General features: G+C 46.5%; 1 protein-coding gene across 2 annotated transcripts in view; it reads left to right on the forward strand.

The window, feature by feature from the left end:
- NDST2 (N-deacetylase and N-sulfotransferase 2) overlaps positions 1–16,229 on the forward strand; it is a 25,319-nt gene extending 9,090 nt beyond the window's left edge. The window contains exons 4-13 of one of the 2 annotated variants that reach the window (XM_029086458.1): positions 1,380–1,565; positions 1,981–2,109; positions 7,684–7,867; positions 8,666–8,761; positions 10,097–10,220; positions 11,736–11,910; positions 12,148–12,318; positions 13,663–13,772; positions 15,321–15,423; positions 15,583–16,229. In XM_029086458.1, the coding sequence (XP_028942291.1) occupies positions 1,380–1,565; positions 1,981–2,109; positions 7,684–7,867; positions 8,666–8,761; positions 10,097–10,220; positions 11,736–11,910; positions 12,148–12,318; positions 13,663–13,772; positions 15,321–15,423; positions 15,583–15,708 (1,404 nt within the window). In that variant the 3' untranslated portion in view covers positions 15,709–16,229. The remainder of the gene's footprint in view (positions 1–1,379; positions 1,566–1,980; positions 2,110–7,683; positions 7,868–8,665; positions 8,762–10,096; positions 10,221–11,735; positions 11,911–12,147; positions 12,319–13,662; positions 13,773–15,320; positions 15,424–15,582) is intronic. The other variant, XM_029086459.1, reaches the window with a different exon arrangement.
- The last annotated feature ends 717 nt before the right edge of the window (positions 16,230–16,946 follow it).

The following is a 16,946-nucleotide window of genomic DNA, read 5'->3' on the forward strand; positions in this document are numbered from 1 at the left end:
GAAAGGCAGTTCTGAAAGTTTAAACTGGTGCGTGGCTCCTGCTGTCTTCAGGCAAGAAACACCATTCCTGTGCCTGACTGTGCAATGGGAACTGCTTCCTGGCACCTGCATGGCCCCAGGCAGCTCTGCCACGTTCCAGGGTGTAAATCCCAAGGCTCTTGTTTGCTGAGCTGTGAACTTGTAGCATTACCATCCAAATCCAATTAATTTACAAACTCTGGCAGTAAGAAAGTATTTCCTTTTCCATCCTTATTCACTGTGGTTTTGTAAGGAAGTCACCTGGTCAGTAGTATAAAATGCTCTGTGTGCTAACAGCCCTACTTCTGGCCTCCCCAGACAAAGCTGGAGGGAGTTACTTGTTTAGGAAGTCCAGGGGAAATTCCCTGGGTTTTGGCAGAGGAGGGGGAAGCCGTGAACATCCTGCGTTGCTGGAACAATGTCTGTTTGATGCTTTCAGCTCAGAGTTGAATATAGTGTATGTGTTTCACTGAAATGTCCTCTTCACCTCAGGTTTGGTTCTTTTGATGGTAATCCTCTTGGGAATAGCAGGCTGCTGTCTTGAGTTCCCATGACACACACAGAGATTAGGAATGATCTTGAATTCAGAGCACAGTTGCAGCATTACAGAAACAATTTAGGCTCCTTCTTTTCCTGGTTAAATAACAGCGTAATCTTTTGCAAAGAGAGACAAAGCACAGAACAGTTACACGTATTTAACATCAAACAGGCTAGCAGTGTGAAGGAGAAGGTTGCTGCTTCATTTAGGGGCTCTGTTTTCATTGTACATCACCAGGGCAGAGCTGTCATCATTCATTTTGTTACCAGAACCACACAGTGGAATTAAAACCCATGATATTCAGATATTTCCTGTCATTTTAGTGTAGCCCCAGGGCCCATATCCTTACCCTCAACAGTCTCTTGCTTCATGTCTGCTTTTCTTTGAATTGCTAGAGACAAGACAAAGCCCAGTTGTCTTCTTCTCTATCAGTTAAGGAAACTTTGTTTTCCTCCTCTAGTGACTCAGATCTAGGCGTTGAAGGGGTGAGATGTGTCACTTAACAGCATTGATTAGTTTGCAGTAACCAAGGAACCTGACGCAAGGCTTGTGAATTAATCTGATTTGTCACACCTGCAAGTTACAAGACCATTCTTACAGCAGCTGTTACAAGTGCTGGACATCCTTGTTGATGTAGCATCATTCTTATATTTCTATAGATGCATAAAACAAGAAGTACAAGTAGTATTTCAGGTTGCACAATCCTGAGAGTTTTCATGTTACTCTGTCACCTTGCTCCAACTTGGCGTCTGTTGCTAAATATGTTTCTTATTAAGGATATTAGTTAAATATTGAATTATCAAGCTGCATCTTCTGTTTCCAGGAGCATGGGATTCCCACAGACTTGGGCTATGCTGTAGCTCCCCATCATTCTGGGGTTTATCCTGTCCACACGCAACTCTATGAGGCATGGAAATCTGTTTGGAGCATCCAAGTAACGAGCACAGAGGAATATCCACACCTACGGCCTGCCCGGTACCGGCGTGGATTCATCCATAATGGAATCATGGTGAGCACAGCTGGGTGAGCAGAGCACACTTTCCTGCCCATGGGACAGTCTCCTAGTGACTTGCATCAGAGATACTAGTCTTAATATCATTTAATATCACCAGTGTTTCCAAAATCATTAAGTCAAGCAAAGAGAAAAAACTTTGCTAAAGCCAGTTTCTGTGTTTCTCAGTATGATTCAGAGGTCAGTACTGAACTGAGACCAAAACCAAGCACAAGACTAAAAGGAGATCCCACTAACTTGTTTGCACTGTGATGAGTAGATGGTTGGGAGGAATATCAAGAGTCTTCTGAAACCTATGTCACTTATGTCCCTTACGCTTTATATTGATCCACAGAGTGCTGCTTTGACACAATCGTGTAGATTCTGCTGCATCTGCCTCTTGCCTAACTTTGCTTTTCTCCAATATTGCCAGGTTCTGCCTCGACAGACCTGTGGTCTTTTTACTCACACTATCTTCTATAATGAATATCCTGGTGGCTCAAAGGAGTTGGACAAGAGCATTCGTGGTGGTGAACTCTTCCTGACGGTGCTCCTGAACCCAGTAAGCTCATATGAAAGGGGAATCAGTGCACAGGTGTCTCAGCTTATGTGCCTGATGTGGGAAAAAACTAGATCTTACGGGAGGTTCAGTGTAATCACCCATCACAGTGTGGGCATCTCCAGTGTTGATGCTAAGCGAGATGTGAAAAAGAGGGCCAAGGAGGTACTTGCTAGTTAATGCTGCTTTGCTTTACACACAGCTCGGGAGACGACAGTATTGAGTGTTGACAAGTGCAACACTCTGCAGATAGGAACTAGCCAGGGTGACATGCTGAGCATGGCCCAGTGTTGAGTGGGTGTTACCTAGGCTGCTGCATCTTCATGAATCGGAAGCAAGATGTTCCTTGGCTCCTTCTGTTCCACATACATCCGCCGCCTGTTGGCTTCTCCCCTGGCTCACTGAGGAGTTTTGTTCAGAATAATTGCTTTCTTTGGGCTTTTGTTACGAAATGTTCCCCCCTTTCTTTCAGTAGGTATACACTTGAAACCATTTCTGCATGCTTTTTTTGTGATGTAGCTGTCATCTTAAGGCATTTTTGGGAGATCTGGATCTCCCAAAAACACAGGTGTTTCTTTTTCCCTTTCAATACTTGACAGTTCTGTCAAGCCACGAAGCTAATGTAGTACCTTCAACACCCTGCAATCCCTTCCCAGTTCTCAGCCATGGTTGGCAAATCACATGAGTTTCTCACTTCTCATTGAAGCTGGGAAGATGTACTAGGTGGCAAGAGACACACATTTTTTAAAGATCCTGAATGGATAGAATTATGAGATGAAGCTTTGTAGCCCTCTCCAACCACAGGTCACACTCTCTCACATTCCCGCTTGCTAGCTGCAGCAGGAAGACATGCTGCTCTTTTTGATTGTACAGTAACTTTCTTAATTCCCCACCTGAATTTGTTTCTTACTAAAGCTCATTTGGCACCTGTTGTCCTCTCTTTCTATGAATGGACATTGCCCTGCCAGGTTTAGATTGTGATTTTAGAGAGTCTACCTCTAAAGCCACTCCTGAATATAATGATGTTTAATCTTTTCTGTTCTCATGACTTCCAGATTTCTACCTTCTTACTTCTCCTTTATACATCTTTTCTGCAAGTGCCTGAGTATGGGCCAGAAGCCATGCAAGCAAACAGATCTGAGAGAAAGTAGGTTGTTTCTCACTAGGTGGGAACCCTTGAGTACTGGTCCCAGTCACTGAGTACTTGTTTGTGGGATTTGTCATGTAACATCAGTAGCTCTGCTCACTGGGATGTTTGCTTTCATTCCCTCCTTCTTTTGCATCTTGATTGCAGGGTTGAATACACAGCTTTAGCTACTTTGGCTCGGGGCTGTAGAGGCTCAGTGAATCAAAAATCAAGTCTTTTTTCCCTCAATGAGCTTAATTTTTTCTTGTCTCTTGCTTTTTCTAGTGTTTAGTTCCTCTCTACTCTTAGAAGTAGAACCGTGATAGTGAAGAGATCCTCACAATGTGCTCTGGGTGCATCACACAGACAGGCTGCAGAGTACAAACAGGTGCTGTGTTCCTGAAGGTTAGCCTGTGACTAGCTCTGTCTTGGTGTATCATCTGCAGAACGTATAGATCTACAACAGCCTTAGCTTAAAAGCTGCAAGGGTTTATACTTCCAGGTCTGGAAACCAAGCTTCCGTACCTGAGGTCTGGAAGCCAGCATTCTGTCCCTGTTACCTGAGACAGAATTGTTTTCTTTACACATGACAACCAAATCTACCTGTTTAATAAAAGTCTGTTCTTTGCATTACATACAGAGTGATCGGTCAAATGGAAAGAAACTACTTTATTTTCTGGGCTTTTCTTCCCATGTGTTGGGTGAATTCCACCTTGTCCCTTTTTATAATCATCAGGTCTTAAAGAATGCCACTGTGAAACTGAAGAGCTCTAGGTTTCTCTTGGAAAACCAGTTGCCAGACTGTAATTCAGAGATCATGAGTATAGGAGGCTGTGCCTCTACAAGGGATTTGTAGAAACGTAATTTCTAGAGCTACCCCCATTAAAATTTGCTGATAAGCATGTGATGGTCGAAGCAACTGTCAGTGACCTGTGACCCAAAAAGTTTGGAAAGATTGTGCTCTGGTACAGGATGAGCTTATGTGCCAGATTTACTGTTGGCTCTTCGTGGTGACTTTTAAAACTCTTTCAGGCGCCTTCAGATGCTTCCGATGTTTACACTTACGCTTCTTTTTGGCAGTGGAGCATTTCTCTCTCTGTCAGCAGTGTACTGTGCTCTAAGCTCCTTGTCATTGCTCATGTTTGCACAGTGACTCAGACCTTTTCCTCCCCTCACTGATAGAGCCATCTCACAGACCTGATAGAAAGCTGGCCAGCCCTGCAGCCCCAGCAGTGATCCGTAGCAAACTTGGACCAGGCTCTTTCAGTCCTTTTTGGTGCTTCCAGCTCCCTTTGAGTGGATCTATGCATGCAGGAGTCTCCAAGCCTGTACGCGTATGATTAACTCCACAGTGCAAACAGAAGATGTTTGATCTTCTGACTAGTGAACAAGGTCTGATGTCAGGAAGGAGAATAGCTGTTGATGTTCAGCAGACAGGCTGCCATGTGCCCAGTCGCTCTTTCCCAGAAGCAAAGGGCATCTTTATGATCACTTCTCACAAACACTTCTGCTCACGCTGTGCAGACAGGTTACTGCTGTGCCCACAGCTGCTTGCTGCATATTGCGAGGATGGTCATACCCTCCTGTTTTCTGTATTCTAGGCTCTCCGTGACCTTTCCGCTCATCTTTCCTCAGAGTAAAGGAAGGGAAACCATGGCATGCTGACAGTGGAAAGTAGGGGGAGAGAAGGGAGGTGTTATTACCAACCCAGTTCCTGGGGTGACTGGGTGTGGATGGGAGGGAGGGAGAGATGGGACTTGAATGTAGCTTATGTCAGTAGTGCTTAGAGCTGTTTTGGCAGCAGGAGCTGTGGCAAGGCAGAGCAAGCTGCCAGGCCTTGTTAAACAGTGCATGTGTGTTACAGGACATGACTGCACACCTAGAAGTACAGGGAGATGGCTCTTTGGTTGGGCTTGCCTTGTCTTCATAGAATCAAAGAATGGTTTGGGTTGGAAGCGATCCAAAGATCATCTAGTTCCAACCCCCCTGCCATCAGCAGGGACACCTGCCACTAGACCAGGTTGCTCAAAGCCTCATCCAGCCTGGCCTTAAACACTTCCAGGGAGGGGGCATCCACAACTTCCTTGGGCAACCTGTTCCAGTGTCTGACCACCCTCAGAGGAAAGAATTTCTTCCGAATATCTCATCTAAACCTGCCCTCTTCCAGTTTAAAGCCATTTCCCCTTGTTCTATCACTACCTGCCTTTGTAAAAAGTCCCTCCCCAGCTTTCTTGTAGCCCCTTCATGTAGGATCTCCCTGGAGCCTTCTCTTTTCCAGGCTGAACAGCCCTAACTCTCTCAGCCTGTCCTCGTAGGAGAGGTGCTCCAGCCCTTGTCTTCTTCTAATCCAGTTGCTTGGGACTGTTTGCAGGTGACAGCATTACCTGTGTGAGCCATTTTACCAAATGTAGTCAGTCTTGAGAGACAGTTGCTAACCTGGACCACATGCAGGCTTTTTATATTCTGGAAATCTTGAAGGGGCACCAGGTGGTGACCTGCGTCCTCCCTGTTGCAGTACTTGATTTATGCCAGTGAGCCAGATGCTTCATGCAACAATTTTTTTCCTCTAAATGTTTCGCTTGCAAGTCAAAGGGATGAGCCAGCCTTTGCTGTCACACCACTTTCCTAGTGTCTCCCAGAAATGGGCAAAATACATGAGACATCCTTTTGCCACTTTGTGCTCCACGGCAGGGCCCTGCAGTTACACAGATCTTCCTCTCCTTTGCTCTGTGTTGTATTTAGCACATTCTTTTTACACAACAGCATGAAGCACACGCTGCTCTTTGAAGTGCAGGTGCCAAAGCCTGTCTGACAGGGTCTCTCTGTCAGCTCAGTAGGAAACCAGAAGTGAAAAATTCACAGGCAGATGAACGTGATGAATCTTTAACTCTGCTTACTTTCCATGTGACCCAGAGTCCTGCCACTGTTTCATGTTGCCTACCTGAAGACCTGGGGGTATGAGCACCTTAGGGACAGAATTAAAGTAAATTCATGGTTTCTTGGGGGTGGCTCAGGCACAAAGAGCTACTATCTCTCAGGACCTCTTGTCACACTGAGACCAGTCCATGGTGACACTGGGCAGAAAAATGATTTCAGACCTGAGTTGCCAGCAGATGTCTTCATCCCAAGACCATCTGTCTCATGCTTCCTCCATTTGTTCTGCCCCTACTGTGAGTGGGAGAGCCATTCCTGCCCCCTGCTAGAGAAGCCTGTTGTTGCCTGCTGACCATACCTGGCATCATCAGAATTAAGCTGTGAACTGTGCAGCAGTGGGTGCCCCTACTATGACTGAGGTCTCTTTCCTTCTCTGCACTAGCAGACACTGGGCAGGGAGTGCTAAATCATCCACACAGTCATTCTTCCTTTGGCCTTAGTGCTTTTGTTTTGCTAACCTCAAGCTGCGGTGTGGTTTGTGTCTGGCAAAGTGCTGTTGTGTAACAGGCACTGAGATGCCCAGTTCCATGGGACCTGTCAAAGCCACACACCAGAGTCAAGCTGACAGCAGTCTTTCACACTCTTTTCCGAAAGTTAAAATACTGAAAAACAGACAGGAGGGAAGAGTATCTGCTTGAGAGAAGAGCTGGCTTGGCAAGGCAGAGATAGCACATGGGCTCCTGAGCACTCCAGTGCTGGGGGTCCTCCCATGGGTGCTCCGTTCCGCTTTGCCCAAGGTTTACATCCTCAGGCTTGGCAGGACATGTTTCAGGGGCTGCCTGTGCTGAAGGCTCTTGCAAGCTAAAACGTTATCAGGTGGTGTCTGTTGCTAGGACAATGTCCTAGTGCAGTGTCTCTTTGCAGCCCGTGTTCAGATCCCCAGGTACGCTTGTTTGTATTTTGAAGTGTGAATTGCCAGTTGTTCCTTTACACTTGAGATGTCAACTCCAAGGTGAATGAAGCTGACAGACTGTGTGCCTAGAAATAACTCCTGTGAAAACTGTCCCTTGTGCCGCTGTGCCCTGGTCTGCAGTAGGCTGCCCCTCTCCCTGGCCTGCTCCCCTGCTTGAGCTGGCACCACAGCTAGAGGGGTGGCCCTGGTTGTGCCTTGGGGAGAGGAAGGGAAGCTCCTGTTCTCCCATGAAAGAGACTTTGCAAGGTTTTGACTAGGAGGGAGTCACTAACTAACGCTTGTTTCCCTAAATGTCCCAGAGCCACTTGAATGGGATTTTCAAACTGTTCTGGATTCACAGCCAGGGCTCATTTAGCACCCCACACACCATTCCTAGGGGTTACTGAGAGGTGTGTGTCCTTCATCTCCTGAGTTCCTTCTGTCTCACATTTCTTTCATTTTTATCAAGGCAGCACTGTATATTGGCAGATAGATACACATTCATCAGCCCAGGCAGCCACAGCAGTCTCGAGATGTTAACAGGCTCTTGCTGACAGTAGAATCAACCTAGGAGGAAACAGTAGTTACCTCACTTACCAGTATCCCACATCTTTCCTGTTTTCAGATCAGCATCTTCATGACCCACCTGTCCAACTATGGGAATGACCGTCTGGGACTATACACTTTTGAGAGCCTGGTGAAGTTTGTGCAGTGCTGGACCAACCTTCGCCTGCAAACACTGCCCCCTGTCCAACTTGCAAAAAAGTACTTTGAAATCTTTCCCCAGGAGAAGAATCCCTTGTGGCAGGGGAGAAGGCAGCTTTAACCGCTCCTAGTGGTTTTCCAAGGGTGTGTCCCACATGGAAAGTGTGGCAAGACCACTGATCTAGAGCATAGAGGGGTGATGCTTAAAGCTTTTAGGTTTAACCTTTGAGGCTTGAGGCTGCAGGTGGCAAATTGCAAGGTGGAAGGGGGATGGGGAGTAGGAGCAGTAGGACACAGTCATGATGTGAACTTAGGAACAGGGATGGCCATCATAAGTGACTGGGAGGAAGGCTTGCAGGCATTTGGGTTGTTGAAGGGCTTTATCAGAACAAGCTGCTGTGAAACGTTAAGTGTGCAAGGAAGAACCCTGTTTGGTGCTGGAGGAGCTTGCAAGCATGTTAATGTGATTAATCTTAAAGTAATTTCACACTGCAGAATTCATGTTCATTAAACAAAAACATGCTTATTCCATTTTATCCCCGTGCAGCAGCTCTCTGCATGGTAATGAGCAGATGAAATTAACTGAAGGTGATAGAGTTGTCTGTCTGCCAGAAGTTCACAGATGCTGAGCTGTACTATCATGGTGGCCCAGCCCATAGGGCAAGGCCTGTGGTTAACACTCTCAGAGGGACTTTGGCTCCTGTGTCACTTTAAAGCTTTTGAAAATGTTCCCCAGTGTTTTCACTTAACTGTTCTTGATGCCTGGCACAGCAGCAGCGTGGCTGTGAAGTGTTCTTCTTATGCTAATGGCATTTTCCCGGGAGGACTGGCCTTCCAAAGCTTTTCCTCCCCTTTCCATTAGATCCTGTGGTAATGCTTAATCCTATCACTTGTGCTGCAGAATCCCTGCGATGATAAGAGGCACAAGGATATCTGGTCCAAAGAGAAAACATGCGATCGACTCCCCAAGTTCCTTGTCGTGGGACCTCAGAAAACTGGTAATGTGAATCCTTTAGCTAGAGATATACTGCAGCTTCCATCTCCTTCCTCCAGAGAGGAGAGCTGGAAAGGTCTGTGTTGTAGGCCTGTAGAGCTGCCCTTTGTGCAAGCTGCCAAATGGCTGCAGAGGACATTTCAGGGAATCTCAGATTTGCTGTAACCTACATCTGGCAAGTCTGTCAGTACTTTGCACCCTGGCACTTTGCTTGGCTCAGTGCTGATGTGCAGGGAAAAGCCCTACCTGCAGAGCTGTGTTTTGGCTTTTCCATATAAGCTCATAAAAACTGTGACCTTTCTTAGTGTGTCACAAACGCAAGCTGTCAGCAGGACTAACACATGCTTCGCAAAGGTTACAATGAATGCCTCCTAGGGCTTCTGTTGCAACAGATCTGTGTGCCCACCGCATGCTCCATGTCCCTGTCACTGGGAGGCAGAGATCCTTTTTGGTCTGACCTCTGTCACCACCTCTTAACTGCTCCGGCACTGTGACTGGCAATGACATGGCTGTATTTACTGTAATGAGGAGTCCTTCTAGGCTGAAGAAAGCAACATTTCTTCAGCCAAAGCCAGGTCTTCAAACCTTGGCTTTCTCTGTAGCGCAGTGAAACAGCAGTCGCCAGCAACGCACAGCAAACAGTGGTCCTGGCCTTTGAGGGAAGCTTGTCCCAGCTAAACTGCTGTCTCCTGCCCGTGTCACTGTGAAGCTCTGGTGGTGTCTGTGCAGAACGAGCCCTCCTGTATCATGGCCCAAGCTGCTTGCAATGGCACAGTGAGAAAACCCTTCTCAGCTGATTTATTGGCCTGCTGGAGGCCTACGGCTGTGTGCTGAGCAGGATTATTGGGTTTGGCTGGGTAAAGGGAAAATATCTACAGCAGAGACAGGCCAAGGTATTTCCAGCTGAATTCTTATCCAAGGACACTAATGTTGTCCCTTCCCAAGCATGTGATACTGTCCTGCACTGCCCAGGCCACCTCCTGTTGAGCAGGTATGGGTTCTGCCACATGACAGTATGGCTCTGCCACCAGGGAAAAAAGGCATAGGGGCAGCCCTGCCGTGGTAAGAACACAAGATAGCTGGCGGGGGTGACAGCTGTCATGCTAAGGAGGTGACTTAAATCAGCTGTATGAGCTGAAGCGTGGGATTGAATTGCTGAGTCAAGTTCAATCCCGAAGTACTTGGTGTCACTGCTCTTGTAACCTGCATGAGTTAAGGGGTGGGTTAGCCACACGTGGTAGGAATGTACCCACTTGGGACTGGTTTTTGTGGTGTAAAGCCTTTCATTCAGCCAAGCATTGTGTGTGACCCAGGTCCTGTTAACTGGTTCTTGTTGCAGGCACAACAGCTGTGCACTTCTTCCTGACCATGCATCCAGCTGTTACCAGTAACTTCCCAAGTCCATCCACCTTTGAGGAGATACAGTTTTTTAATGGACCCAACTATCATAAAGGAATCGACTGGTAAGAATCCCGACATGTGGTGTTGTCATCAGGTGTGCCCAGGTTGTCTTCTCCTGAGTCTCTCTGTACATCCATTTAAGCCACCTTAGTAGCTTCTCTATTTCTGAACAGCAGTTTCCTTTGCTATTGCTCAGGGCATGTTCTCTGTTTTCCCGCTAACCCAACTGATTAGTCCCAGGAGCAGGACAGGTAGTTGCTGATCTTAGTGACTGTTCACTAAGGAGACTTCTAGGCATGATATAGCTTTAAAAATTCAGTCTGTGTTGAATGCACTGCTGTTATGAGGTTTCTTCTCCTTTGACATGCAAAAGAGACAACCATGTGCTCATTAAAAAGTTGTTTGTGGTTTCCAAGTGAAGACAGATAGGACAGAGGGACAACCTCTGTACTGTTGTTCTGGGCCCTTTAGGTTTAACAGAGATGACGCTGCATTCCTTGCACCGGCTCCAGCGTCTCTCTTTGGCCACATGCATACCCTGTTCTTTACCTGTACACGTAGACAATTTTGATAAAGTGTTTCCACCTGGCAGGGAAATACTGGTGTCACTATTGGCGCTATTATGCCACTATGTTTCCAGGCAGAGAAATTTTGACGTTGTTTCTTGCTCAAAGCATGAACTTTGGGTCTGCCATGGCACTGCACTACCTCATGTGTGGCTTTGAGGGACAGCTGGGTGGCCGTAAGGCATTCTGCAGTGGGATTTCTTTGCCCGTGAGCTGTGGGAGATTTTGTCTGACTTCTCTGATCAGAGGACTGTTGAAAAGATATTGGAAGATGGTTGGTACTTGAGTGACGCTCACATGAGTCCAGCACTACAGAGCAGTTGTACTAGCTGATAGATAGGCTTAGAAAACGTAGGCTTTTACGTGCATCCCCTGGAAAACCATCCAGCTTGAGTGTAGCTCACATGCAAGAGGAGACTCTTTGTGTTTAGGATGGAATTTGAGTTTGTTGTACAGCTTAAATTTCAGCAGATACCAGTCTTCCTGTCCCACCATTACTCTCTCCCCTCACACTATTTGGATGACTATTTCTGCATGACTGATTTTACAAGCTCCTGTGAGGCAGAGCAGAGCTCCTGACCCTTTGTCTCAACTATGAACTGAGGTACAAAGAGAGAAATTATTTAGATGGGTCTAAACTAAGCAGTCAGTGACTGGGCAGGGAGCTGATTCTGGACTTTTTCTTGGGACAAAACTTCTTTTCTCCTAGAGCTTACAACTAGCACCCTACCCTCAGCCTCTTCTTCCGCTGCCGGAGGACTTGCAGAACACACTCTCAGCAAAATACTTTTTCACCCTTTTATCATCTCCAACTTCCTGTGCTGCGCTCTGCCACTCCTTCCAGAGTCAGGCCTCTGCCAGCTCTGCACCTGTCTGCCCGTTCACTGCATTACTGGGGAGGTGCAGTTGTTCTGCAAACTGTGTCTGCCTAAGGGCATCGTTTTGTCACGTGCCGTTTCTTTGTTGGGCCGTGGGGCCGTGCTGCTCACCAGTGTCCCATCTGTTCGGCAGGTACATGGAATTCTTTCCCATCCCCTCCAATGCCAGCACAGACTTCATGTTTGAGAAGAGTGCCAATTACTTTGACACAGAGGTGGTACCAAAACGTGGTGCAGCGCTGCTGCCTCGAGCCAAAATCATTACCGTTCTGATCAACCCTGCTGACCGAGCCTATTCGTGGTACCAGGTAACTTCCCTGCACTGTTCTGTGGGTGAGTGCCAGAGAGATGTTCCAGCATGAAAGCCTGGGGCAGAAAGCTATGGATCCATTTCCATGGAGGGGCCAGGGGAGATGATGCAGGCTGCCTGCAGAGCGTGGACAGTTATGTACAAAGGCATCAGTGGATGCTTGTGCTGAGTCCATGGGGTCTGCGCAGAGTGGAATTTTGTGTTCCTGCTCCTAAATTCAGCTTTTGTTTTTCAGCACCAGCGTGCTCACAGTGACCCTGTGGCACTCAATTACACCTTCTACCAAGTGATCTCTGCAAAATCCCAGGCCCCTCAGGAACTGCGCAACCTGCAAAGCCGATGCCTGCTCCCCGGCTGGTATTCAACTCACCTAGAACGCTGGCTGACATACTACCCCTCTGGGCAGGTAGGAGGCTTGGCAGTAGAGGCTCTCGTGGATCCCCTTGTAAGTTACAAACTGTAATACATGGACACACTCTTCCTCCTCTGCCCCATTTTCATTTCACCTTCTGTCTTGTCTTTTGGAACAAGAGCCACTACTTGCGTCCTTCTATTACGAGCCGATAGGAAATCAGGCTTGAATACTCAACTTTGCACTGTATTGTACTTGTCAAAGTAAAGAGTGCAGGAGGATACCGTGATCTCCTAGAGGGCTCCACAATATCGAGAAATTCAGCAAGAACAGCAGTGTTAGCACTCCCTTCCTTTCATCTTGGCAGCCTACAGCCCAGAGACCCTCTTCAGGCCCAGTAGGTGTTCAGGTACTTGCTGTGGTTTCATTGCTTTAAAAAGAGGCTCTTGAACTCTGCCACTTGTTAATTCCTGTGGTGTGAAGCCCTTAGCTGCCTGCTGAAAGGAGGCTTTGCTGCAGAGATGTCAGGATTCTGTTTTCTGTATAAATTTGCAAAAAGTCAATTAATAGATAATATAGACCGTTACTGTCTCTAAATTCCCAAGAAATTTATAAACTGTCTTAATACCGTGTGAGTCAGGATGGGTTTTTTCAAGTTCCTTTCTGCCGCTGGGGTTATCCTCAGACAGTCTGGAACCCAGCAGAGTCTTATAATGCCCATTTAGTCTCTTACTCTCTGCCAAAGCAGCAGCCTAAACTGTACATGACAGATCTGCCAAGACTAAAAGAGACATGGGAAAACATTCTTGGGCTCATGTCTCATCGACTTACTGTTCCTGGAGGTTACTGCTGTGAGGAATGGTAGAGCCAGCCACACCAACCTGTACCTACTATGGGTCAGGGTCTCCTACCTTCCCCAGACTTCAGTTCACGTGACTATTTCTCTATTGTGTTCTTTGGTGTAGGCAATTTATTAGCACAAATGTTGTTCATTATTTTCTGTCTTACACATAACAGGAGAATAATCGTAAGTTACAGAAGAATACTCAGCACAGTGGCTGCTGATATTTAAAAAGAATACATGAAATTTCCAGAGACAGTCTGTGAACCATGCTACTGCTGGACCTTAACGCTCAGTTACATGGGGTGTGGCCAAAGGCCATTTATTAAGCAAAGCCTGTCATGATCTACGGTCTTATAGTGCTTGTGGTCCATATCATAACTTCTCTGTCTGTGGTGACAAATGGGCCACAACCCCCCACTGTGTTGCTCTGGAATAAACAGGTTTGGGCAGCCTTTACTCACGCACAAAGGCCAGGGCAGTTTTGAGATCCAGGAATTTCACGGGTGACATTCAGCACAAGCTCTCAGAGGCTAAGGTGGCTACTGTCTTTTCAGCTTCTCATTGTGGATGGTCAGGAGCTGAGACATAACCCTGCCTCTGTAATGGACAACATCCAGAAGTTCTTGGGAGTTACGCCACTCTTCAACTACACCCAGGCCCTCAGGTAGGGAAACTGTTATTGGGAGGGTGCTTTCTTAGCCAAGGGTGATACTAATAAGCACTTGATTGGAAGAATACTTATCTCTGACTGCAAGACCTGCTGGGGTTTCAGAGGTATGCCTAACCCTAAAATGAGGTTCAGATAGCAGAAGGTGCTATGCTCAGACTGGAATCATAGCTTAATCTTTCCAGAAATTAAAGGGGAATGGGTGTTTTTCACCCATTTGTCATGAAGAAGCATCAAGTTGCTCACAACAGTAATTACACTGTTGTCCATTTGGTCTTCGTGGTTGCAAAAAAGGTGCTGGAACTACGAGTGCTCCTTATGCTTTGTGTTAGGCCTCTATCTGAGAGAAAGTAGAGGAAGTATGATAAAAAATGTGTGACAGGCTGCCCATAGCTTCAACTAGATGGAGATTAGGGACATATCACACAGTTTTCAGGTACAGAGCCTATTATTAGAGACGACATGGACTTGGCAGGTGCCCAGAGCTGGCTGAGGAAGCATTTGCGGAGGCACTACCTCACTGCTACTAAGTTGAAGGATGTTACTCAGCCGTTACTGTGATCCTGCCCACAGTGCAAGTGCAGTTAATCTGAATAGATTAAGTGCTAGCTGAAGGTGAACTGTGGCTGTATCAGTCTTCAGTGGAAACTCTGCAAACACACTGAGGATCCTGAATATTGTTCTTTGCAGCTGAAACCGGTGTTTTCACATCTCTGCTATCACAGCCTATGGCAGCTGAGGGTAGTGGGCGGTGTGTGTGCCTGTAGGCGTATGGCAATTGCCATTTTCTTTAACACTAGAGGACAACCCTTTCAGTTCTCCTTCTACAGTTGTTTTCCAAGGGGGTGGCACATGGCTCCCCAGAGGAGGGCAGATTTAGAGACATGTCATATTACTTGAAAGCACGTAGTCATGCTAAATGGAATATTTACAGTAGTGGTGCCCTTGCTAGTTCCCTTCAGCCAGGGTCAGAAAATGGTATTGGTCAACTTGTCTCAGAGTTTGGTAGAGGTACTTGCTCAAACCTCAAGCTCACCTTTGGCCCACTGAGGGGACAGGACAGACTGGACCCAGACATGGCTCCCAGCATTGCCTTATACCTGTGTTACAGCAAGAAAAGAAACACTGACTCTTTAAATGGTCAGGGGATTCTCTAATACTTCGCAACTATAACAAGGAGATGTAAAACAATTTGCATAGACTAAAACATTGATTATTATTCTCAGGCCCCACCCCCCCAGCTTAACAAACAAATACTGTAACACCATGTTACCTCTGAAATTTGCATAAAGCTGAAACCCCAAATAAATAAATAAATAAATAAAACCTAAATACAATTTGTAAAGCACCGAAACAGAAAATACCTATGGAGTTACTTAATTTCTGCTGCTGCCAATTGGGCATGCAGCCATATGAATAAATAAATAAATAAATAAATACAATTTGTAAAGCACCGAAACAGAAAATACCTATGGAGTTACTTAATTTCTGCTGCTGCCAATTGGGCATGCAGCCATATCTTCTAAAGACAAGTGTCCTTTTCAGATTTGATGAAGCAAAGGGATTTTGGTGCCAGCTGCTAGATGGAGGAAAGACTAAATGCCTAGGAAAGAGTAAAGGAAGAAAATACCCCGATATGGATTCCTCAGTGAGTATCTATCACAAATCTCTTGCCAGTAAGAGATGTAGAAACAACCCAGCAAACCAACCTGGGTTTTCCTACTGTCTGTGCCTTAGAGTACCTATGGAACATATGTTGAGGTTAACATTTTCTTTCACACTAATCTGGTCTGTATTTTCCACACAGTCAAGGCTGTTCCTAAGAGACTTCTACCGGGAGCACAACATTGAATTATCCAAGCTGATGAACAGACTTGGGCAACCTCTTCCAACCTGGCTCCGAGAGGAACTGCAGAACTCCAGCTGGAGCTGAGAGGGAATCCCTTGCTCCCCCCAGTGCCATTGGGATGCGTGATGCTCCAACGTGTGCCATGATGCCATCTCTTGTTAAGCCAAAACAACTGGACAAATGAGCAAGAGCAGAGAATGTGCATGTGGAACCTTTCCCCACCACAATGAAGGGCTGCTGCCTTTGACACTGCCCTGGGACATGGAGTACAAGCCACATTCATGAGTATTAATGGAGTGTTACACTCTGACTTTCATTTACAGGAAGGATTTGGAATGCCTGCCCTGCTTTGGGCAGGGGAGAGAGCACAGTTAACACTTTATGTTTAAATTACTCTTCTCAGTATATGAAACAGGCACTAACTGGAGGGTAGTATGTTACTTCTCCGAGTCCAGCAGTGAAGACTTAAGAGTTGAGCTACTGCACCCACTGCTGAGAAAAGAGCAGCAGCTTAATAGAAGGGGAATCTAGTCCAGTCAACCCCAGCTTTTATCCAGTAGTCCATTTGGCAACAGCACGGTACAAGAACACCTTGTTCCTCCCCATGCAAGGTACAGATTATTACTTACACTGCCACTGTGTGTGGCCATTGGGGACTGTACCTTCTTGGAGACAGGTATAAGAGAGACAAAATTGCCTCTCCTTATCTGCAGGATTGTTGGTGTGACTTTGGTCACGAGGCAGTGGGGGATAAGGCAAAGCTGGAGGTACTGACACACAGAATTAATTTGTTATCTTAGGGAAAAGGTTGCCATATGTGGCAACGTGGCTAGTATTTCTCTGTGGGGACTTCAGACATTTCAAAAGATAACCAAGGAGCAGTATGGCCTCTGAGAGCACTCTGGAGGCATGTATTAGTGCAGCAGCTGGGGGGGGGCAAAGCTCAGGTATTGTCAAACAAGGCCAATACAGCTGAAAGCAGACACTTTGGTTCCTCGTGTCTGCTCAGATTAAAATAGGAATATTTTTCTCTTTCCAACAGCTCTGGGGCCCCTGAGAGCTAGCACCTGTTTTAATTCCCCTGCAGTCCAACAATCCAAGGAGAAAAACAAAGAACTGTTAAGAGTATCATTCAGATACAAAGGAAAGGCTTGGAGTGAGAAGTGGTTTCCTGTACCCAAATAGGGCTTAGTTTACTACTTCTGCACATGGTCCAGTAAGTACACTAAGGTGCTTTGCCTCCTCCTGCAGTTGCTGGATAATTATTCTCAGAGGAAATCCTCCATCATGGGTGTACGTGCTTTCTGTTGCTGAGCCATGGG

Source organism: Antrostomus carolinensis, unplaced genomic scaffold (assembly GCF_000700745.2).
Source record: "Antrostomus carolinensis isolate BGI_N321 unplaced genomic scaffold, ASM70074v2 scaffold3838, whole genome shotgun sequence".
NCBI lineage: Eukaryota > Metazoa > Chordata > Aves > Caprimulgiformes > Caprimulgidae > Antrostomus > Antrostomus carolinensis.